Below are 24,388 nucleotides of genomic sequence, written 5' to 3' on the forward strand. Positions count from 1 at the left end.
TAACATTGCATCCATTGAACACATGTTTCTGTCCAAAAACTGAAGATGTTATGCCTGATACAGCTTAAGCTCTAACCACTAGAAGGGTTGACAGGCTATATTTTTGGCCTTGGAAGCACTATTGATTTCATTTTCTTCATGACAGAAAATCTCTGTATGTAAGTGCAGTGATGTTGTGTTTGTTGGGCGAATTGCAAATTAGCTCTGTGATGTGAGCTGGATTGGTTCAATGCACTTGAAATATCTAAATAATGAAATAAATCAAAACTTAATTACGTGTGACTCAACCGCACACAGTTCATTAATGGAGAGTCTCAACAAGAAGCTCTTTGAACTTTGAGTGTGTGTGTCAACACCATTGCTAATCGTATCACCCTCAATTAACTTTACTTCTTACTACTGGATAAACCTCTTCGGAGGGGGACAAAGTCGGGAGAGAAATAGAGAGAGAGAGAGAGAGAGAGAGAGAGAGAGAGAGAGAGAGAGAGAGAGAGGGAGAGAGAGAGAGTGTGTGTGTGTGAGAGAGAGAGAGATTATGTGTGTGTGTGTGTGTGTGTGCCCCCTATACTACCCCATCCCTCCACCCCTATCTCGTTACAGGACTGCCAGCCCGTCTAGAGTTATTCCAGGAATGCGTTGAACATGGCTGCCGCGATGAAGGCGCAGAAAACGGGACTGCTGGAACTTCGAGTGACCGTGGACCGCTGGATCCGGGTGTTGGCCACGCTAACCGAGGACACGCTCACGGTAAACCCCGGAGAGGGTGCAGAGGAGCCCGCGAAGCCCAACCAACCGAGCACCGCTGGTGCTCTCAACGGAGACCCTCCGAACCTAAGCTTGTCCCCAGTCCCGGAAACCATCACTAACGTGAAGCGCACCGTGCGAGTTACCAAGCAAGATCTTGGTGGACTCGGAATTAGCATCAAAGGTAAGACAGCTTTATAAGAAATAACTTCAACTTCTAACTTCATAAACGAGCGAGTCAATGTCAGCACAAGTTTTTTGGCTGGTTAGAAGTTAGAGTGCAGTTTCTTTCAACGAAGGCGAAAAACACAGCCGTCGACTTGTCAGTTAACTTAGCTAACTTCAGACCGACGTGAAATCTCACAAACGTGCCATAACGTTTTGTCAAGACCAATTCTAATTCGTAGTTTATCAGAACCTTTTATAACTGTAGGGCTGTTTGCATAGAGGAAAATTTGACAGCTGTGATTATCTCAAGCTGTGCCTTACCTCAACGGGGTACCATTGCAGTGTCCCAGCAGTCACCCCAGATGGCAATTAACGTTACCTAACTGTCGTGGAACGTTAGGCTAGGTCTTTGTGTGACGTCGCACGCACAAGAAAGGGTTTAAGTGAAAGAAAAGGAGGAAAACACATGGTATGATACAGAGGCGATTCTAGAGTCTGTTAGGGCTCTCTGCAAAAATTAACAGGGGGCCCCTCGGACCAGCGTTTCTCACCATTACGTTATAAATAATCTGACACTAACACAAACAACAACAAAACAACCAACAAATTTGTGAAAAAGTTTGTTATAAGTTAGTCATTTTCAAAATATGAATTACAAACATTTAAAAACTTAGAATTCAAACATTTTAATATGAAGAACAATAAAAAACAGTAAGAAACAAAAAACTTGGGAGGAGCCAGGTTGGGCTCCCTTAAGGCCCCATACACATGATATGCGGTAAAAACGCTTTACGCCAGCCGTTCCATTATTCATTTCCTATAGGTGAGGCGACACCGCTCAAGAAAGCTGCCTGCACCGCTCACATTTGTCTCTCTGCCACTGCACTTGTTGCCTCTGACCTTTCAAAAGCCCATCCAATGAGATAGAAGCTTTGAGTGTGACGTCTACGTTTTCTAGGCAACCAGAGAGCGACATCAAGCCGGCTAAAAAGATGGAGGAAAACCTAATTGTTTGCGTGTAAGAGTTACCTGAGCAATTTTTTTAAGATTATTTTTTTGTCAGTTTTTCAATCCTTTATGAGATAGGACAGACAGGAAATGGGATGAGAAAGAGAGGGGGAGACATGCAGCAAAGGGCCACAGGTCGGAGTCGATCCTGCAGCCTCTTCCTCAAGGACATTCAGCCTCTTTACATGGGGCGCCTGCCCTTCCCGAGCTATTTAATGTTACATTAAAATTAAATTTGAGTTATTCATGGGTCTAGGCTCACTTAAGCCAGAGGATAACTTGTTGAAGTTGAGAAGACCTCGTCTACTTCCAACACAGTCCCAAAACAAGACAAACATAAAATATAGGCTATCAACTGTTGGCAAATGTGTGTAGTTGTTTTGCATGATTACATTTTATTTTTTACATTTTGAGCCATATTTCTGATGAGTGCTTACTAATTGCGTAAAAGTGGTGAAAGTGGAGTCACAGAAAAAAAGAACACATCCATCACTCTAATGTGCATCTATACCCCATGGCTGCTACATCACAGTTAAACCAGCATTGCTCCTATAACCTCTCAGTGGGAAAAAGGTTGTGACCTCTCCATATCTTACAAGCCAGGCTAACATACCTACACTGTGTACTGTTCAGCAGCTGATAAAAGCCTTTTCCTTGTCCTGCAGTCACAATCTTGAAATCTCAGTGTGAAGAGGACTATGAGGGCTGACCATTGGGAAGCTATGTAAATACAAGAGATAAAACAGACAGCACGGCAATAATGCAGTCTGAGCAATACCTTAGAATTTTATATCCTCAAGGTGACAGAATAAAATTGTTTTCCAATTTTATTTAGCTCAGTTTATGGCAGTGCTTACCCACTGCATGCGACCTGCCTTGCAACAAAATCCACATACATTCATTGTGTATGGGAAGCAATCAATTCTTTTCACTAAGTGTGCTAGTGTACCTGAACAAAAGGGTGGTAAGACAAAAGGGCTAGAAATCCAAACAACCTGTGGGACAAGGCCGACACGAGTTTAAATAAATTGGCCGTGTGCAGTGGGCAAGCACTGCAAAGTGCCAGGTGGACTGCCGTGTGCAGCCCAAAAACAAAGTGACTGCGCAGACCCACTGCAAATGCACAAGTTGTTCCACACTGCAATCTAGTAGGTGATGTATGTACCGTATTCACTTCTAGAAAAAGTGGGACTAGTTATCACTTGGCTATTTTTAGCTGATGCACTGGGTTGATTTGATGGATAGCTGTGGAGTCGCACCATTGTCATCTTGCAAAGATGGCTCATTATTGTACTGTGGTTGCTGGTGACATATTTTAATCCCCCCACCACTTCTGCCACCAACAACAACAAAGCCAGCCCCTAATGACATAAATGTAATGTCCATCTTTGTGGAAATGGTTGGCTTTGAAAATCAGACAGCATGTTATTAAAACAAAATCATAGCTGGCACCCTGCAGGTTTGACACTGTTGTGATGCTGGTTCCAAGGCAGCGATAAAGCAAGGGAGGGTCTAGCAGAGGGATAGAAAGAGGAAAGCAAAGGTGCAAAGAGCAAGCCATACATGATATGGGACTTGGAACTAGCCAACAAGAGTTCAAATGAGTAGAAAGGTAGTAGTAGAAAGTAGTAAGAAATAGTAGTCAGTGTCAGGACAGGGTAAAGCAAATGAAAGAACAGGGCAAAGTTGTTGTGGGCTAGCTGACACCACATTGTGAACAGCTGAGAGGAACAAACCAAGCAAGCAGTTGTCATTGGCTAAAGATGAAAGCTATGTGGCTGGGAGTGGAGTACTCCACTAGTGTTAATTTTAGGGAGCCCGCCCCAGCTTGCAGAAAAGCATGGAGGCAGTCAACCTTTACTCTCATATGTCTATATTTAAGAGGAGAGGCTTGGAAGTGAGGCTCCAGATCTCTAGACAGGCCCACTGGTCAGGGTGAAGCAGTGTCCTTCTGCAGCAGATCGAGTTGGAACACCATCTGTTTCTTACAGGCTGCTGGTCAGTCGCCTTTCCGTGTCATCACCCCCCCCCCCCCCCCCCCCCAAAAAAACAAAACTGACTGCCACTAGCTCTTCACAGGCTGATTGGCCAGTTCACCTTGCTTTGAACCCAAATTCATTACTAGGAGCATGAAAAGATGGATTTCTTTGATAATGTGATATCTCGTGATATCCAGCTGTCGTGCTAGATAAATGATTTTTAGGGCAAACATTATGAAATCATTTTTTGATGCCTCTTTTTGTCAGTACTTTTGTCAGGTAACTCTCAGGTGCAATGCTAACAAATAGATTAGTAGAAAGCTATTCTCTCCTTTGTGCCTCTGCACAATATCAGGAATATGTAAACACATTATTTGAAGGTTTGTTTTAGATGTGTTTTTCTGCTGTTTGTTTCTGTGTTCATCAGCATTTATAAGCTGATGAAGTTTGATGAAGTTTAGTGCTGATCATACAGAATTATTTGAAAGGAGCATTATCACTACAAACACATTGTTAGCACAAAATTACCTAATTAGGCACATGTAAGTGTTTTACCTGTCATGGTTAGATCCAGTGGCCCCACCACACCTCTGTCACCCTGCTGACAGATGAGTGACAGGCTGCCAGCTGGGGGGTGCTAAAATGTGTTTGACATGAAAAATTGGAGGAGAAAATGTAGAGATGGGAAGGGAATATCGGAGGCTTACGGGTTGTGTAGGAATGACAGACATATTGATGGTATTTTTCCTATAATATGTCAGCAATGTTTATTCAGCAGTCATGTTAGATTGGAAGTATACCTGAAAATATGTGAAGAGAGGAAGATAAATAGAAAATATGTGTAAAGAAGAAAAAGGGGCACTGTGTGCAGTACTTCACTGTGGTCCTCGTGTCCATAGGCTGCCCCAAGGTCAAACTTAATAGTTTGTCAAAGCAGAAGGTGAAAAAAATGTTCTTGACCTCACCTGCATCAAGCCATTTTTCTCCTTATTGATTCAAATATTTAAAATCCTCTCCTGTGACACCGATGTCACTATCACCCTCTCAAATGGGAAGTCTTTTGCCTACTTGTCCAACCATTTACTTTAAATAATTTCCCTTTGGGGATAAATAAAGTAATTATCTATCTATCTATCTATCTATCTATCTATCTATCTATAAATTACCACCATACATCAGGTAAAAGGAGATAGTACTGCAGTTTGTAAAGTGGGAAGTGCTGTGGTGAGCATGCTATTAGCATGGGTTTGGTAAGTGAGATATTAGCTTGTCATGTTTTAATGAAGCTGAAAGGTCACTGGCCAATCACTGCAATGATTGTTCAAATCTCCAAGACTCTGCATATACTCTGCATTAGTGAGCTTCAATTCATTTTGTGTCAACAGCCCAGCAGTAATGTAGTATGTGCTGCAGTCTTAGTTTCCTGTCAACATTTTTTCAATTTTAAATGCTTTAATCTTCAGTTTAGTGGACATCAGGTTATAATTGTGTAATTTTTCAAATGTACGTTGTATTAATATTTGAAATCAATTGGCGCTACCCTGCCAAGTTGTCAGTAGACAATAATTGCTGGATGACTAGTATTCAATCTTTAAATCCCTTATGTGGGTGATACTTCTGCAGTTTAAGTATTGCAAATGGTACTATGGAGTCATGTATAATTCACTTCTACGGTCATCCAAATTAAGGGCAAAGGTAACCTGAATGTTAGATAAGCTACTTGTGGCTGGATGGTATTCAAATTGAATCCTTAAACCAGTTGTTGAAGGCCTGGATGGGGGCAGTGAGCAGGACACTAGCCGCACAGAGCTGCTGACCAATTAACCTGACATTTATAACCACAATGTATTATTTTTCTATCTTAATTGTGTTGGATACTGATCAGGTAGTAAGTACAGGCATATGTCAGCATGACTGTAAACTGTTGAGAAAAAAGCAGTGTCTTTACAATTATTGTAATCAAAAGCTTGAAATTTGACCCTAAAAAAAGTAAAACCAAATAGTTTTGCTCTCCTAACAAACCTCTTCACAACAATCTCCCTTTGTCACAAAGAATGTTTCCTACAAAGTAATACAAGGCAACTTTATTTGAACAGCTTATTTCATTCATCATGCAATTCAAAGTGCTTTATCTAAGACAGTGACAACAACAACAACAACACATATACACATAAACGTATGATTTTAACATTGGCCTACAATAAGTGAGGTAGAATAGTTTGATAACATGACATCCAGTAAGAGCCCTTAAGTGGAAATTGTTGCGCCTAAGTTGAAGCATACTCCAGAAACCACTGGATATGCCTCAGAATATGAAGGGCAATAAAGTATCGACTAGTGTATGTATACTAGCCAATACATCCTTCCTGCAGAAGGATATTTTTGGTCCCTCTGCAGGTTCATCCATGCCAAACGGGAAGAATCGCAACTATGTCTCTCAAGAGGGTTTCAGTGTTAGGCATGGCTCAACACGTAATGGTTTCCTGTGACCTCCACTGATTAACAGTATTCAGTTTGGAGTTTTATTTATCTCTAGGTGTTACGAACTAGTTTGGTCTAGGGGTTTAAAACTAAGGCTTTATCACTAGTCCTTGCCTGGAATGATCTGAAAAGGGTGAAAAGGGGGAAAGAACTAAACATGGGTGGATTGTTTTCAACATCAGAATCAGAATCAGAAATACTTTAATAATCCCAGGGGTAAATTGTTTTTGTTTCAAACTCCAGCTATACAAACAACATATTTAACAACAACAATATTATGCAGATAACATATTTGTAAAAACAGAAATATAAAACCGTATATATACTGTATATCTATAATTTATAAAATATCAAATTTATAATAGTAATATATTCAGATCAAAAGTACGTGCAGAGTACTGTAAAAATGTGAAGGAAACAGAATGATTTCCTGCGAGGAGTCTTCTGCTGAAGGTGCTCCTCTGCTGGGCCAGTGTGTTGTAGAGAGGGTGGGAGACATTGTCCAAGATAGACCAGAGCCATATACAGCATCCTCCTCTCTGCCACGGTTGTCAGGGTGTCCAGCTCCTCCCCCACGACATCACCGGCCCTCCTGATCAGTTTTTTCAGTCTGTTGGTGTCTGAGACCTTCAGCCTACTGCCCCAGCACGTGACAGCGAAGAAGATCGCACTGGCCACAACAGACTCATAAAACATCTTCAGCATCGTCCAGCAGATGTTAAAGGACCTCAGCCTCCTCAGGAAGAAGAGTTGACTCTGGCCCTTTTTGTAGACAGCCTCAGCGTTTCTAGTACACCCCCAGGTACTTATACTCCTCTACAGTGTCCACAGGGACCCCCTGGATGGAGACAGGGGTCACAGGTGTTTTCGCCCTCCTCAGATCTACTACCATCTCCTTTGTTTTAGTCACGTTGAGCTGCAGATGATTCAGCTCACTCCAAGTGACAAAGTTCTGTATTCACTTTCATCCCCCTTTCCAATGCAGCCAACTATTGCTAAGTCATCAGAAAACTTCAGAAGGTTGCAGGACTCAGCACTCAAAGTACAATAGTTGAAGTCTGGGGTGAAGAGGGTGAAGAGAATGGGAGAGAGGGCATACCCCTGTGGGGCCCCAGTGTTGCTGACCACCCTGTCAGACACACGTCTGTAGGCGTACATACTGTGGTCTGCCCATCAGGTAATCCACAATCCAGGACAAGATGGGGGCCTCCACCTACATCGCAGCCATCTTCTCACCCAGTGGAGCCGGACGGCTGGTGTTGAATGCATTGGAGAAGTCAAAGAACATGACTCCCACAGTGCTCGCAGCCTTGTCCAGATGACTGTAGACTCTGTTCAGCAGGCAGGTGGTATAATCCTCAACTCCCAGACGGGGCTGGTAAGCGAACTGTAGTGGATCAGTGAAGGGCCTGACATTGGCCTTGGCTGCTCAGGACGAGTCTCTCCATGGTCTTCATGATGTGGGACGTCAGGGCCACCGGTTTGTAGTCCTGAGGGCCACTGGGACATGGCGTCTTTGGCACAGGCACGAGGTAGGACATATTCCACAGCACAGGGACCCTCTTGGGGTGCAGGCTCAGGCTGAAGACTTGACTCAGTACTCCACAAAGCTCGGGGGCACAGGCTTTGAGCACCCTGGGAAATATGCCATCGGGGCCTGCAGCTTTGCCAGAGTGGGTGTCCATTGGGGAAGGGCTGAGGTCGTCAGCTTGTGGAGGACATGATGTAGAGCAGGGGGGAGGGGTGGAATAGGTAGGTGTGACGTGAGGCGGTGAGGGGCAGACACAGGGTCTGTAAGGAGGAGTAGGGGGATGTAAAGTGGCAGTCGTTGAAGGGCGGCCAGCAGCAGAGTCATGTGGGGGTTAGGCCGCAGTATCAACCCTATTAAAAAATAGGTTCAGTTCGTTGTCCTGGGCCACACGGTCCTCCAACCCCGTGCTACCAGGTGGAATCCGGTGATGGTTCTCATGCCACTCCACACATCCCTCATGCTGTTACGCTGGAGTTTATCCTCCAGCTTTCTCCTTTAATTGTCTTTAGCCTCCCTGATTTTAAGTCTGAGAACCCCTTGCAATCATCACGGTTGCCATCTCTGAACGCTCTCTTCTTTTCATTCAGTGTTCTTGGTGATCCAGGATTTATTATTGGCATAGCAGGTTACAGTCCGAGCTGGGAAATCGCAGTCCACGCAAACATTTATGTAGTCCGTGATGCACTCAGTGAGCCCATCGATGTCAGGCCAGTCAGTCCCCTCAAAGCAGCCCTGCAGTGTCTCATAAGCCTCCTCAGACCACCTCCTCCCAGTCCTTGTGGTCGTAGGCTTCCTCTTTACCAGAGGCACATAGCAGGGTTTTAGGTGAACCAGGTTAGGATCTGACCTTCCCCAGGGGGGAAAGAAGAGGATATGTATTCATCCTTAATGTTATCATACATCAGGTCCAGAGTCCTCTCCTTTCTGGTAGGACAGCTCGCCGTATGTTGGAAGGTCGGCAGAACTTTATCCAAGGTCTCCGACATGATGATGAGGGCACTGGTGTTGAGTCTGGAGTCTGGAGATGGTGGTGTGTATAATGCTGCAGACAGATGTTGGGTTTGCAGAGCGAGGGATGTACAGAATAACAGTGATGTCATGTGGGATCTCTCTAGGCAGACGGTTAGTCCAACAGTCTGCCTAGAGAGTCCAACCGTCTGCCTAGACCGAGTCCAACAGCCAACAGTTCAACATCTGGGCTACAGAGCTGTACTTTAATGATGAAATGACCAGAATAACACCACCTGCTGTTTACTAAAACGGCAAGCCACCTTCCTTTCCGCTTACTACTCTCGGTGCAGTCCCCTTCAGCCCGAATGGTGTAGAAGCCATCCATGGAGACATTCTGGTCCGTGATGTCCCTGTGCAGCCATGTCTCCGTGAAACACATCAGACTACACTCACGGTACTCCGGGCGGCTCCGCGTTAGCGCCGTCAGTTGATCCATTTTGTTGTACAGAGACCGTACATTGCCCATAACAACAGAGGGGAGACACAGCTTAAATCTTCTTCGCTCCATAAGCCTTCCCCGTCTCGACCCTCCTCTATTGCCCCGACATTACCTCCCACCTCTGCGTCCCCGGTGTGTTTTTCTCCAGAGTTCAGGTGGAATATATCGCTAATGCCGGCTGGCATAGCGGCCAGATCAGCTGTTTTCCGGTGTAAACAAAGACAGCGCGCCGCGGTGGAAGCGGCATTGATAAAAACAACACGGAAAAAAAACAACTAACTAGCGAATGTAACCTCATTGTAGAGGGCAGTACTTCACAGAAGTTAAAGTGAAGAAACAGAATGAACAAAAGGCAGCATGCAACTTTTCGGGCATGTGCACTATCAGAGAACAGATGATATGTGTTAGCTTACCCAGGTAGCGGGCTATTTGTGAATTAGTGGTTAGTGCGTCCCAAGGCCCCGCCAGCACTATTGTCCGAGACCAGGACAGACATTCAGAGTAAGCCGTGTCTACCGATATTAGACTGCTCACCCTATCTCGGTAGCTGCCCGGGCCAAGGCTGCTGCTGGAACAACTCCTCCAGGAGAACACTGCTGGGAGAAGCTCTTTACCTCCTACCTCCCTTTCTCTCCACGGACACCAGTTGGTTGTTGACTCTGGCTGGGACCCAGTCAAGGACGTCTCCATGGCAACTTGCTGTGTTATCACGTTGACACTCGGCGGAGTGAGACACTGACAGGGTAGCTGATCGATGCAACCCTACAGGATGATATTACACACACATACATGGACACTTACATAAATATATGCTGCGTGGCGGGCTGCCTGTCTGCGCTGGATAGTCCCCCACCTTTCCCCTGATGCAAACTGTCTCGAGTTTTTTTTATGTGATGTGAGTTTTTTTTCCAGAGGAGCACAATGTGGGGGCTGCTTTTTTTTATTCCCCTCCCTCCTCATGTTATTTTCCCCTTTCCTATCATCTTCTGTAAAATAATTTCCCCTTGGGGATGAATAAAGTTATCTTGAATCTTGAATCTTGAATGTACTTTCCTTTTCACCATGCAAAACGTACTATGCTTTGTCTGCAAATGGTCTTTATGTCCATGTGCAAAATTCTAGTACATTTACTAAGCTGTTATAGAATTCCTTACTCTTCTAGATATTCTGATCAAAGTTTTGATGGCATATATTAATGACACCACCAACATCCCTTTTTTCCCTTCACCTCATCTTCACAGACAGATTTCTATCAATATATTACAGTTCAGAGACTCAGTGAGTACAGGCCATCACCTCCCCTCTGACACTAAGTCATGCAGTAAACAACGGTCTGATGTAACAGAGCGATCAAGGAAATGGCAAATCCCTCTTTCTCAAACCTGAACAGCATGGTGACTGACATGCATAGTAGGAGTGTGTCAGCTCAGCCCTGGTGTATTTTTTTTTATAATTAAGAGCATCAGGCAGTGGCATCTAAAGGAAGATGCACCAGTTAAATCCAAAGGAATCACCCAGAGGAAGCAACCTGTGGAAGACAGATCCATCAGCTTACTAGCTGACCTTCATTTAACAAGATAGAGAAAAGGAGGGAGAGAAAGAAGATGGCAAAAGTTAGTACGAAGGGGTAATCACTGCTCTCCGTCTGTCCTCATATGCTCTTTGTAGTTTTAGGTGACTTAAGTCTCCTTAAATGCTCAAATATAAGGTTTTCATAATCTAATTTTTGTGAAGCTTTCTCATTGTACAGCCAAGTTGTGTATTTATGCATACAGTTACTGGACAACATACTGATGTGCACTGTATATTTACATTAAACAAAGCTGTCTTTGGTTTAAGGCATTATCTCATTCACTGTGACTTGCAAACGACCTTTGTGGGAAGCTGGCGTTTGCTCTCAGCACCATTTTCCACAGCCTTTAATAACATGCCATATTCAATGTTATTAGTGTACTGTGGCTCTTAGCATAAGCACTTGCACTTTGCATGGACTGTGTAAGTGGAAAATAACTTGATTCCCAGCTGCTCCGATAAAGCTTATCAGGGGTTATAAGCTAAGGTTGATGGTTGCACTGTGCAAATGTGAATTTACAGTATGTAACTATGTATAATTTGCAACTACTGTATATAAAGCAGCAGGTTCCTGAAAAATGTTTTCACCTCTTGTCATGCAGGTGGGAAGGAGAACAAGATGCCAATCCTCATCTCCAAGATTTTTAAGGGCCTGGCTGCTGACCAGACTGAGGCGCTTTATGTTGGTGATGCCATATTGTCTGTCAACGGTTATGACTTACGGGAGGCCACACATGATGAGGCAGTGCAAGCGCTGAAGAAAACTGGCAAAGAAGTCATCCTTGAAGGTAAGATATTTTTCATTTAGAAAAAAAAGCAAACCCAGAATCGACTCTGCCACTCTTTCTTCTTTATTCGATGCTGTCCTTCCATCATTGTCTTCTTTCTATTTTGTCTCTGCTTTGCTGTTAAAGTGTTCTGCAGGTTGACAGGAAACTATGAATTAACACACTTCAACTTTCTTTAACAATATAATCCTCATAGTAGGACAAAACAAAATCTTCATCTTTCATTAAAAAAGGAGCACTTCCGCATGGACACTCCAATGCCCCAAATTGTTATATAGATGGAAACAAACTTTTGATACCTTGATATTTTTTGCTGCATCTCGCCAGCATTTTGGCTGGTTATTCCTTAAGGGCCATATATGATGAGCTAAGAGAGACGATCTATTAAAACAGAACTTTGATCAGATGTCCTCAGAAACATCAATATAATGAGTTGAACTGAAACAGCAAGAGGAAACCAAAGACTTACAATTGGAATATTGTTGTGCCGCTCACCTCTAAATGTCTCAGCATGCTAATAAGCAGACCATCAAACACTGTTGACACTGATAGAAAGTACTTTGTTGCTGCTCTTGTCTGTAAACTGAGAATTGTGGAGAACGTACAGTATAAGGTAAGACAGTTTGCAGTGGAGTCAGTAGGTATTTTCTGGTGTTTTTCTTCCTTCTTGCTCTTAATCATTCACATGAGCTTCCAGAGTTATTTTACTGTATCTTCCTCTCTTTTTCTGTCCCATTCTTACAGTTTAGTAATTTTACTGGATGTTTTTGTGCATTTGCTTGAAAACATCAGTCCACCAGCAAGGGTTAAACAACATGGATAATGTGAGATGTCATCTTTAGCAGTGAGAACAGAGGAAGAGATTGAAAACACCCTTTCCTCTTGCCAACGGATTACATCACAGGAATTTTGCATCTCCCACCAAGCTGACGTCAAGTCACTGGGCTGCACAGTGTCTAAAGACAAAGTTTGAGTGACACTTTATACTGGATGTTACTATTCAGAAAGAATGTGTTTTCAGCAGGAACCATAAAGCATTTTTTTGGTTTGCTGTTACTAATCTTTCTATCTGTATATTATCTGTGTGTGAAAGTCTGTGTTTTGAGAGAGCTCACCCACAGAGGCTAACAGTTGTGTTCAGTGATGCGAGTCTAACTGACACCTCAGATCATAGGCGCTTCCAGATGAAAACCTAGTGTGTCCAATAAGTCTCTTCAGGAACTGGGAGAAATAAACCCTAATACTTGCATTTTTTTCAGAACAAAAAATATATAATATCTGAAACATGACATGAACTGTCTGTTTGACAAAATGAATTTGAAAAAAGCAACACTTAAACCAGAGTTACCGTTTTTTTTGTGTGACAGCATTTCTGTGGGCTAGCTTGCACAGTGGGCTAGCCTCAGTAACTTTAGTCAGCAGAGCAGATACAGCTAGAGCTGAAGTCAGGGGAAATCATCGCAAATCCCCCTGCCTTACTTGTCCACAGTCAGGCAGAAAAGTGTTGATATCAGGCGGCTCAACCAGCGCTGCTCTGTGATCTGTCATGTCAGGAATCATTTTATGGGTTTGAGGAGAGGAAAGAGGCTTGGAGGCTCACTGAGGAAAGAGGGTTGAGGGTCTGTGTGTGTGTGTGTGTGTGTGTGTGTGTGTGTGTGTGTGTGTGTGTGTGTGTGTGTGTGTGTGTGTGTGTGTGTGTGTGTGTGTGTGTGTGTGTGTGTGTGTGTGTGTGTGTGTGTGTGTGTGTGTGTGTGTGTGTTTTCCTGCGATTACTTTGCTTGCTTCTGTGCATGTATGCCTGTCTGACCCAGGGATTGCAGGTACAAGTAAGTACAATGTTTATTTTGGTTTTGGCATTTTATCAAGATACTCAGAAACGCAGCCAGAAACAAACTCCTTCTTGGCACCACTGCAGTGTTAAAGGTCAGGTTAACAGTCTTTCTAACGTGCACTTCACAGCAAAAAGCAAGCCATCACTGCTGTGCTCAAGGCAGTTTTCATCATTCTGTGAAATTCACAACATAGAAGGCCTTGACTGAGATCAAGGAGAAACTGCCTCGATCACATTAAAATATCTGGAATATGTGAACAGTAATACTTGAATATGTCAAATAAATACTTTCACAACATTTGATGATGTTAATTAGAGGCCTGATTGGCATTCTGGGCTTGTGCCAGGATCTTTTTTGGAAGTCAAGAAGTAGTAAGAAATATTTTGGATAGCCTGTATTAAACTGATTTCTTCTCACTTAAGTAAGATCAATTTAGATTGTTGCAGCAACACACGCAAGGTATAAAGTCTGAGCCCCGATTTATACCCTTAAGCATTATCAAGGTGAAGATGTGTTTTCAAGGATGCCATGTATTTCTATCAGCGGTCTTCAAAATTTGCAACATAAGATTAAAACATTAGAAACAAGAAATGCTTTTTATATTGGTTTTGAAAAGGGTTAAGGCTTTTCAGCTGTGTATATGTGGAACAGCTGGAAATAGTCTTACTATTGTTCACTTCATAGATTTATTTATAAATCATATCATTTCAATATCTCACACAGTTGCTTAGCAGCAAACAGCAGAAGAAAGGGGCAGCACTGGGCAGCCCCCAGGTGTGAGTGTGAATATTTGTAACCTCTTGCCAAATAAAAATAATTTGTGCACAGTATGTCTGTTTAAAAGAAAATAAATTGCCTTCCATGTGTTTCCAATAGGCTGCCCTCTGCTCCTCTTCCTCCGTCGCACCAAAATGGTGATGGAATAATCAATGAGTGTCTGCTAGAGAGGAACAGTAAAGACCTGAGAGGGTCAGATAAATATAACGGACGGGATAAACCATATAGCTGCAGCTGCCTTAATTTCCTCCCAGTGACATTTACAGCCTGACTGTGTGTGTTTGTGCATGGACCTTAGAAAGCACATGTGCTAGTATGTACATTCTCAAACAAGTCTGTCCGGTTTTCTCTGAACTCGGTCATCAACAAGGCATTTTTGCCCAGAGATCTGCCTCTCACAGAATATTTTCTGTTTTTTCAGACTATTCTCTGTGAACCCTAGTGATGGTTGTATGTCAAAATCTCAGTAGCTCAGCAGTTTCTGAAATACTCAAACAAGCCCGCTGACACCAACAACCATTCCACATTCAAAGGTACTTTAATCATCTTTCTTCCCTATTGTGATGATTCTGTTTAAACTTAATCACGTCGTCTACGTGTCTAAATTCACTGAGTTGCTGCCACATGATTGGCTGATTAGATATAAAGCAAGCAGTTGAACAGGTGTATCTATTAAAGTGTCCGGTATGATGCAGCTTTACAGGGACTGCATCATGAGCTACATTTACTGGTTGCTGAACTGTCCCACCGTGTCTCTACTTTATTTCAATATGGATTCTATTCTCACTGAAAATGCATCAATTACTGCCAAAAGCTTGCCAATCAAGGTTAGGCATGTTCTACTACTGTATAAAGAAACCAGGGAACAAGGAAAGTGTGTGTGTGTGTGTGTGTGTGTGTGTGTGTGTGTGTGTGTGTGTGTGTGTGTGTGTGTGTGTGTGTGTGTGTGTGTGTGTGTGTGTGTGTGTGTGTGTGTGTGTGTGTGTGTGTGTGTGTGTGTGTGTGTGTGTGTGTGTGTGTGTGTGTGTGAGAAAGAAAAGGTGAGGGGTAGGGATGGTTCAATTGTAAAGCTGTTCCCTGGGCAACCAAGGCCTTAAAAAGAAGCACACACACAAAATAAGTGTACAACCACATACTACATGTACTATACACGTGGTGTAAAGCAGATAAATGGACAACAAAGGACAGGTCAGAAAATTAAGGACAGTTTGAATGTGGGGGGTAGTAAGTTTGTGTGCATGTGAGTTTGTCTATACTGTAGGTAGAAGGTGTTTGCCAATGTGTTTATGAGTGAGTGCTGTTAATGTATCCTAGGAGTGAAAGTGCTGGTACACCATGTTTTGTAGCACAGGGGAAGAATGTAACACGAACGACTAAGCTAGTGAGGCTTGTTGTGAGACCCATAGTCTGGATGGGTGGCCATGCAGAGCTGTTATACAACCACCTATTGATATTTCAGTTTTGGTTACTGATGGCATACTTGACCCTCTAGAGGCTAAAGGCCGTGGTTTGTTTGAAACAAACTAGTTTGTACAACATTCTCAGAATTCTCAAAAACAGCCATAGTTTTCCTCTGCCAAGACGTTTCTGGACACTGGTACTTTCTGCCCTGTCCTTTTCATTAAGGTAGTTGTGATCAGGCTCAGTGCACATACACATGGATTAAGTAGGCTTAGTTATGGGAGCTCTTAGGTTGCAGTCTTTCCCTTGTGTAGAACTTATTTTAGCAGGACATGTCTTGTTAGACATGTTAGCTGTATCAAGTCTCCTGGTTTCTGTTATCCCCATTGGACCAATGTATAAGCAACAACTATCGATCAACTTATCACATTTTCATCACATTTTGTCTTCTTTGGGGGAAGTAAAACACCAGTCATTGTGTGTGACATAGCACAGGTGATTAAAATAAAAGAGCTCACATGGCAATCAACATGAACATAAACAAAGAATACAGAAAGGTAAACCTGCAAAGACAGGTCTCCAGAACATATTTTCTTCATCTGTTTTATGTTCTTCTACTTTATGATTTTTAATCTGTGCCGTATACTTTAGACATCGAATACCTTTATTGGCGATGAATTACTTCTCTACATCATGTGTTTCAAAATGAATTTATGAGTGTGCAGCTCTCAAAAAAAAAAAAGATTAAGAAAATCATTAGAGGCAACCTCAATGGAATCATCTGCTACCACACTGTTCAGATCATGCCTTTCGGACAGGTTATATTTTAAGTTCCATGGAAGTCACAGTTTGCCCCAGTCCCAGTGGTTAGATGTTTGATTGTATTCACTAAATAGGACTATATTGACTGCATCATTCCTCTGGAAGTGCATTGATACTTCTTTATATGGTCAGAATGTGAAAATTCAATATGCGAAAGTAGAAATGTGTTTCAGTAGAGCCTGAGGTGAGAGTAGATTTGAAGAGGTTCATTTATGTCTGTGATGAGTATTAGCTAAAGGATGCTTTGTCCTCATCTCTCTTTCTCTCACTCATGCTTCTCCCGGCATCAAATACTTTAACTTAACTGCATTTGTATTCCATGCATACATACAGTATATGTTGTGTGATCTGGAACATAAAGCTGTTAAACAGTACATATCACCCACTGGTAAGCTTTGGTTATGTATAAAGTCACTTAAGATCTTGTTCATAATATTACATTAATATATTTCTAAATGCAAGGACAGTTTGAATGTGGGGGGTAGTAAGCTTGTGTGCATGTGAGTTTGTCTAACCTGTACGTAGTAGGTGTTTGAAGGCAAGCCTTCAGAAGGCTGACGAGTGCAGAGTAGCAGTTTGAGTTCCATTTTGCTTTAAGGGATAAAAATCATATTTCATATCTACAAATCAAGCTCTTCAAGGACATGTGTGAATAAAGCCCATCAAAAGAAAATACATACCATATAGCCTTTTTAAGCAAGGCCAGCAGAGATATATACGCCAGCCCTATCTTCCGGCACTGATTCAAGTCTGGTTAAGTGAGTGATTTATGGAATATAATGACTTTTGGAACTGAAGTTTAAAGCTCCTCATTGGGGCACATTGGCTGCTGGCTAAGACTGTCTGTACCATTCATTATTTGTCTAAAATGAATTCTATACAACTTCAGGTTCTGTTACTGAAGCAGCATAAGCCTCAGCTGTGTTTGCAAACACGTGTATGCAAACACATTACGCAATTGCATATGAATTTACAATACACACGTACTACTTCTACTTGTGCTGCTGATTTAGAGGGCGGCCCATTTCTCTTATTGGACTGTACCAGACAGGCAGTCAGGGAGGCAAGTGAGATGATCTTAATTCACAGTTTTCAACTACCAATTCTCAGGTGTTATATTCTGGCCAAGCTGCCTCTGCCCAGTCAGAGACGGGAGAGTTGGTTATTCTGTGTAACAGCTGATCTATTCATCTGGTGGGTGGCAGCGGCAGCTCCCTGTGGTTTGGAGTGTTTCTTTCAAGTAACTCTTTTGTTTGACTGTATTGTGTCCTTTGTTTTCCTTCTAAGAATATCCAACAAAAAACAAGAATTTTCTAATTTCTAAAGGCCTGTTTACACTGTGAGAGAAATGTGATAATATCTTTGGTCATCAATCCAAAACACTTGTCCTACATCGCACCGTGGGACACATCCACAAATGGCTAATCTCAAACTTTTGTGACAAAGACCGCCTGCTGCAAAATGTAGGAAATTGGTCAGACATGTACTACTTTTTCTAAATATACTGTAGCACTACACTGCTCAGTCATCACATAATTGGACATCAACTTGATATGGCTTGCAGCCAGGATTTTTTTAATGGTTTTCACACTGCTGCATGGTAACTCACTGCCTTCAGTCATTTCTATGAGAGGAGGAACAGGGAAAGCGGTTTTGATCACGGCACATAGTTTACTCTGCCGCCCAGATTCACCGCGTTGAACTTCCTGCATTAATCACCTGGCCACTTTTAAAAACACTTTGCTTTTTTTGTGAAACGCTCTTGAAGGTAAGCAGCTGTCACCACGGTTGTCGTGCGGCTGTGTGAAACCAACTTTAGAATTTACAGTCTAAAGGCAGTTTAAAACATTCTAAGATATATTGTTCTAATTAAACAGCGTGCAGGACACTGTCTATAGGATGGAATCCTGTCCTTTCCTTTCTAAGTTGGATATGCATGATTAGTATACTGTGTTTCTCATACTGTCCCCAAACACTGACTGATTGCATTTCATGCTGGATTAGTACAGCCACTGGTGTGTCCTTTGCTAGTGTCTGCTGTATTTGTCACTATTCTTGCTTTGCTGACTTTCACTGTCATCGAATGAAATATGTCTTTAAAAACAAGTGCACAAAAGTGTCCATTAGACAATGTTGCAGTGATATCTGTTACAGATAAAAACATCTCCTCTTTTGAGGCTTTTTACCTTGGCTGTCCCCAGACAGTTTTGGTGGTTTAAGGTCCCCGCGAGAGACCCCACAGGTTTGTTTTCTGTTCAAGATATTTTCTAAACAATAATTTAAAAACCTGAAATTAATTTCGCCCTGGTCCCCGTGATCTATGGATCTTGTCACACCGGCTCCTCCAGCAGACTCTGGCTTCTCAAAACCAAACTACTCATTGAAAAACTGAATAAAGTGGAGGTCTCTATCAGGAATCCCGGACTCCCCCATGCATGGTATCAGGTCCAAACCCTGGAGGAAGTCGGAGAACTTGAGATCCGGCTCGAAGGACCAATTTGCTAGAAAAACTTGTGACAGAAGGACCAGTTCGGAACCAGAATCAAGTTATAATAAAAACAAAAATGTATTCTTGTACAAGAAGAGAGCATAGTACACACCGGCCCTAGTGTCTCAACATACTGTGGGGGCAGTCCTCAGAGCCAAGTCATTTTAACATGTAGTTGAACAGTAATGGTGATATATGATTGATATCCCATAGCAATCGCCGACCGTCCTGCCGACTCCACAACACAGTGTGAGAAAAGGTCACTGTTCTCACAGGGAAACACAGAACAATTAATACAGCCAGAGTTCTCACATAACTAACAATAACATGTCAACTTTTCTTTTCCATCACTCTCATAACTGGAAGACCAATTTAAAGTTGTGGATTGAACATCGCTTTTTTTTTTTTTTTTTTTTCCTGTTTTTCTCAATTTAACCTGTCTGTCAATTTTAATTGCTAGTTGGGGAGTACATGTGCATGTGGCAGTATTCCAGTGTGGACCATGTGAAATCAAACATGGATGGTTTACTAAGCCTGCGCACAATGATTAAACACATGGCAAACTTGAATATGTGATCCAATTCTTAACAAGATTCAGTCTTCTCAAAATTCAGACTTTTGAGATGTCAGTGAAAATATAAATTTATGAAGCCAATAAGTGTTGGTGCTGAAGCTGTACAGTTATGCCAATGACATGCATGTATTTTATCATCTAATTAAAACCCTCTGGCTCTCACTCCTATGACAGTATAATTATTACTTTGAAAATAAACCTTCCCTTTGTAGCCTGACTGAATCACTCAGCCACATCCCTCCAGTTTTATGGATCTTTGTTCTCGAGATTCACTTTGCTCGATTCTCTTCAGCTCTGATAAATAGAAGTGACTTATTTAACAGTAAAGTGATAAAGGCTTTTCTCTTAATTTCAGATGTATCATTATCTAGATAAAGAATTGTTCTGTAGATAAGTTAAGTGCAGAGCCCAGGTCCATGCGGTCTAATTTAATGGGTGACTAAATGCAATTCTATTCAGATTTGATCTAAGGTAGTCTTATTTGGAGGTAAAACTTGTTTTTGCTGCCAGTTTTTCTTTTCATGTGAGATGAATGAAGTTGTTTGTGAAACTGGGGAATGAAAGAGTATGAGAAGAAAATACAGTAGTTTGTCTGTACATTTTCCAGTGTGCAATAGCGGACAGAAAAATAGCTGGCCACTTCTTTCCTGTTTCCTGTTCACCGTACGTATGACATCAACACACTCAGGCAGACTTAAAGGCACATATAAAGCTTACTTGGTGTATCTTCACTGGTGGGAGAAATTATTCCCATCCATCTGGTGCCCCAATTCTTAAAGGTAAACAATCAGAAATGTAGACATTGCTCAGGAAAGTAAAACTTATATTCTTGCTGTACTTATTTGGAAAAATCACCATCATGCCAGGAATGTTTTTCTGTCCTCTTGCTTCTGTCATAGTGTTGTTTGTGTATGATCAAAGTGACAGAGTGTTTGCAAAATAATATAAATGCTTTGTTTTCATGAAAACCAAACAACAAAAACAAACATATGTAAATGCTTTTTTACAGTGCTGCAAACTTGCTGCCACAGTACATTACTCCTGTATTTAGAAGTAAGGTTGAAACAGCTCAGGAGCAACAAAGTAAGTTTGGGGTTAGGGCTGCACAATATTGGAAAAAAAACTGATATTGCAATTGCTTTTTTCTTTTGCGATAAGAAAGAAAATAGCCTACAAGAGAAGAGAAAATGTACATTTTACTGTATGGTTAAATGCATCAACACATTGGTAGATATGTGTGTCTGTGTCATCCTATGCCAGTGCAATTATCCAATATGGACATATTTGAGGGCATTACGTGAAAGTTGTAGTGTTTATAGCTTTTTTTTACTTTAATTTTCGTCTTGTTCTTATCTTGTTTCAGTTTTATTTTTATGCCTCTGCACCAGGATGTCCGTACGTCTGTACATTTGTACTCTGTATTCATACGTATGAACTCGGTAGATTTTGGAGGTCAAAGGTCAAAGTCACTTTGACCTCACAAACTCAAGAATTCCTGTGCTAATTATGACAATATTTCACATAAATGTCTAATAGTATAAAATGATGAAGTGATGACATTTTATCTCCGAAAGGTCAAAGGTCAACTTCACTGTGACATAATGTTTCATTACTCAGGGACAGAAAGGGACACATTGGTTGGATATTGTGCTGATTGTATACATTAGATTGTTTGTTTTTCCGCCTGTCTGCCGAGCCACCTTTACCTTGAGCCTTTTCAATCAATCAAGCTTAGCTGTTTGCGGCACACCGCCAGGCAGACTCCACAGACCCACCCGTAGTGTAAAAGTATTTTCGATTTGTTATGAAACTGTGGTGGACCCAGCATTACCTAAACTTTAGATAATTACTGCAAAACACAGGATTAGTCATCGGAAATGAGAACTGTGCGAGTGTTCATTTTGTATCAAGCAGCAAAAAAGATGTAGCTACGCGTTTGAGTTCATTTGACATTGCACATGTGCAAATCACAATGCCGTTGCCAAAACAATATATTGTACAGCCCTAATTTACAGTGTATGTATTTAAATCGAATCGTCATGGGATGTAATCACAGAATAATTCCTGTCCACACCATTCATCTTCTCCTACAATCTGGGATGTACTGTATTTACTGTGTTTCTTTCCTGAATTGTTGTCTGTGTTCCTGCTGTGAAGCCTCTAACCCTCTGGACACAAAGCTCGTTCCTTTCACTTCAGAGCTGCTGGCCCGTGATGACATTGTGCTCAGTCTCAGCAAGGGAATGGATTAACCCAGGAAATAACATAGCTCTATTAAATCACAGCTCTCCCCCAGACTCTCTCTCTCTCTGTGGCGTCAAGTTTGCTTAACAGGCCCCCTTTGAACCCCGCTGCCCTGGTCCGGGGCCACTGATAAATTGGTGTCTGCGTCTTTGTGCAGCTCTCTCACTTCATTACAGGCTTAGACTCCACTGAACCATCTCACAGTATTGTGCATGTAGGGGATGGTAGAAGTGGGGGTAATAGGCAGAATAAAATACATATACACTAACCTATTAACAAAAAATAAAGACTTTCACAATTTCTAAAAACCAGCCTTAATGTACCAGCCTAAATGTATCTTATCTTTGCCACTTAAGTTTCAACATGGCTGCTTTGGATTTCATACATACACTTGCATAATAACCCACTATCGATATGCATCATTCTACAGTACATCATGTTACTATTTAGTGACATCTATAAACAATTTGATTTCTGCGAAAGCTTATCTCATTAAAATTGTGAATCATGGGTTAACATCACTTTCATATCCCTCATTACAGTAGAAAACAAACTGTAACTGAGGTTCATTAGTTGCACTGCAAGTTACCACTTTAAATCATACAGATAAAATACTGTATATATGAAGCTATTAATGGAAAATTGAGTTTCTTTGCATTTAGGCAGGAAAATAAAAAAAATTTAAAAGTTGGAAAGTAAAGTGGATATGTTTTCTGCTCAAGCTCCTGTCACTCTGTTCTTGTCCTCTGCCGGATCCTGCTCAAGTTTTCTTCACTTTCACTTTGTTGAACTAGGATAATTAACTCTCCTGACACACTATGCAAAGTAATCAAATCTGTGCTGGCAGTATGTGAATTAGTTTAAAAGTCTGAATCTGTGTGCTCTGCACCCCCACCCACCCACCCTTCCCATCATACCTTTCACCCTCCCAAGGATGTCATTTATCCATGATTTTAATGAGATGGGCTATAGGAACAATGAACTTATCTAAATCATTCAGAACAGGGGAAATCCTCTCCAGCTGACTGACACTGCCAGAAAGAGACACACATTCATCAGCGAATACTGGGGACATATAAACCTGACATGTATTAACTGTACATGATCTCACTGGGATTACTAAAAGGAGTCGAGGATGTACATTTTTCTTTTTCATTTGCACATGTATCCACATGCCTCAAAACAGACATAAACACCACCTGAAGGCTTAGTAAGTCATAGTCGAACCCTTAATTTCTCTGCACTATAGAGCCTGACTGACACAATTTTGGTGACAATGTGGTTATTAACAAACCATCAAACGTTTTTTTATAAGAATACCTTAAAACTGTTAAATCAGTATACTATATTCTGCCCTGCAATTACTGTTACTTGTCAGACAACATGCTGACATGATCTAAACTATTATTTAACATTGACTGATAACACAATCCATGCTGTGGTATCGGTGAGGCTCAACTCTACATGTTCCTTTTATACTTTGTTTACTAAAACTGAAAATACATTATTAGCGACACCTTTCAAATATTTAGTTGCATCCCTTTTTGCTCAATCCCCATCTAAACTGTCCCAAAACATAGAAATCCTAATTTTCTACACCATCTAATTTATTATTGACAGACTTTTTAATGGATCATGTAATGGTTTTAACTTTATTTTACCTTGATTGACCTCTATTTACTGAATGAAAACAAGTGTTCCTGTAATTTTGCAGTTATTTATTTATGATGATATTTTGGCCCAAGACATCTTTCCTTGTTGGTGGTGTAACATTGGGACATTCTTCGTCTGACATGGTTTACAGAGCCAACAGCATGCTTCTGAGGTCGCTGACTGGCCAATGACATTCCAGCTGCTCCCACGGTTACCAATGGCGCGGGGGTGGGGGGAGTTCAGACTCAGAGCATTGCTTGGCCTTTTACAAGCAAATGGCACTTTTTGACCCCGTGTTTTAAAGCATGTTAATGACTGCTAACTACATCAACATTTTTTTATGATTAGATACCTGTAGAAGGAATTCCCTGAATCCCTAAAACATCAGAGTGGTTGTGGATGCAGGCAGAGGGTTGGGTTGATGTAGTGTGTGTGTTTGTATATAAGGCAATCAAAACAATGGAGTACTGAGCAGTTTGAAATTTTAAACTTATGCTTTGGCAATTTGGACTGTCCAGGGAACTGGAAAAGAAAAGCTTTTCAAACCACAGTTAAGTGATTTGTGCCAAAACTGAATTGGCTGAAAGTGTCTGGTCAGGATTCGTGAGGTTCAATGTAAAGACTTAAGCAAAAAAGGCTTAGTGGCATATTCTGCAGAAGAAGCAAAGAAGCTCTTCATACATAAATACACACACACACACACACACACACACACACACAGTACAAAAGTAGTTTCACTGGCTGCCAGATAAGCTAAAGTAATAACAGTGCCATCTCAGCTAATTTTAGCTCTGTATTGAATGTGCCACCACTGGTATTCATGGCAACATTTCTGGCTGAGCTTAACTCTATGTTCGGTCTCTCTGTCTCTCTCTT

At 41.6% G+C, this 24,388-nt stretch overlaps 1 protein-coding gene across 2 annotated transcripts in view; it reads left to right on the plus strand.

The window, feature by feature from the left end:
- Positions 1 to 534: 534 nt before the first annotated feature.
- snta1 (syntrophin, alpha 1) overlaps positions 535 to 24,388 on the plus strand; it is a 43,438-nt gene continuing 19,584 nt past the window's right edge. For both annotated transcript variants that reach the window (XM_083938483.1, XM_083938484.1), the window contains exons 1-2: positions 535 to 928; positions 11,536 to 11,721. In XM_083938483.1, the coding sequence (XP_083794609.1) occupies positions 643 to 928; positions 11,536 to 11,721 (472 nt within the window). In that variant the 5' untranslated portion in view covers positions 535 to 642. The remainder of the gene's footprint in view (positions 929 to 11,535; positions 11,722 to 24,388) is intronic.

Source organism: Echiichthys vipera (assembly GCF_963691815.1).
Source record: "Echiichthys vipera genome assembly, chromosome: X".
Lineage (NCBI taxonomy): Eukaryota > Metazoa > Chordata > Actinopteri > Perciformes > Trachinidae > Echiichthys > Echiichthys vipera.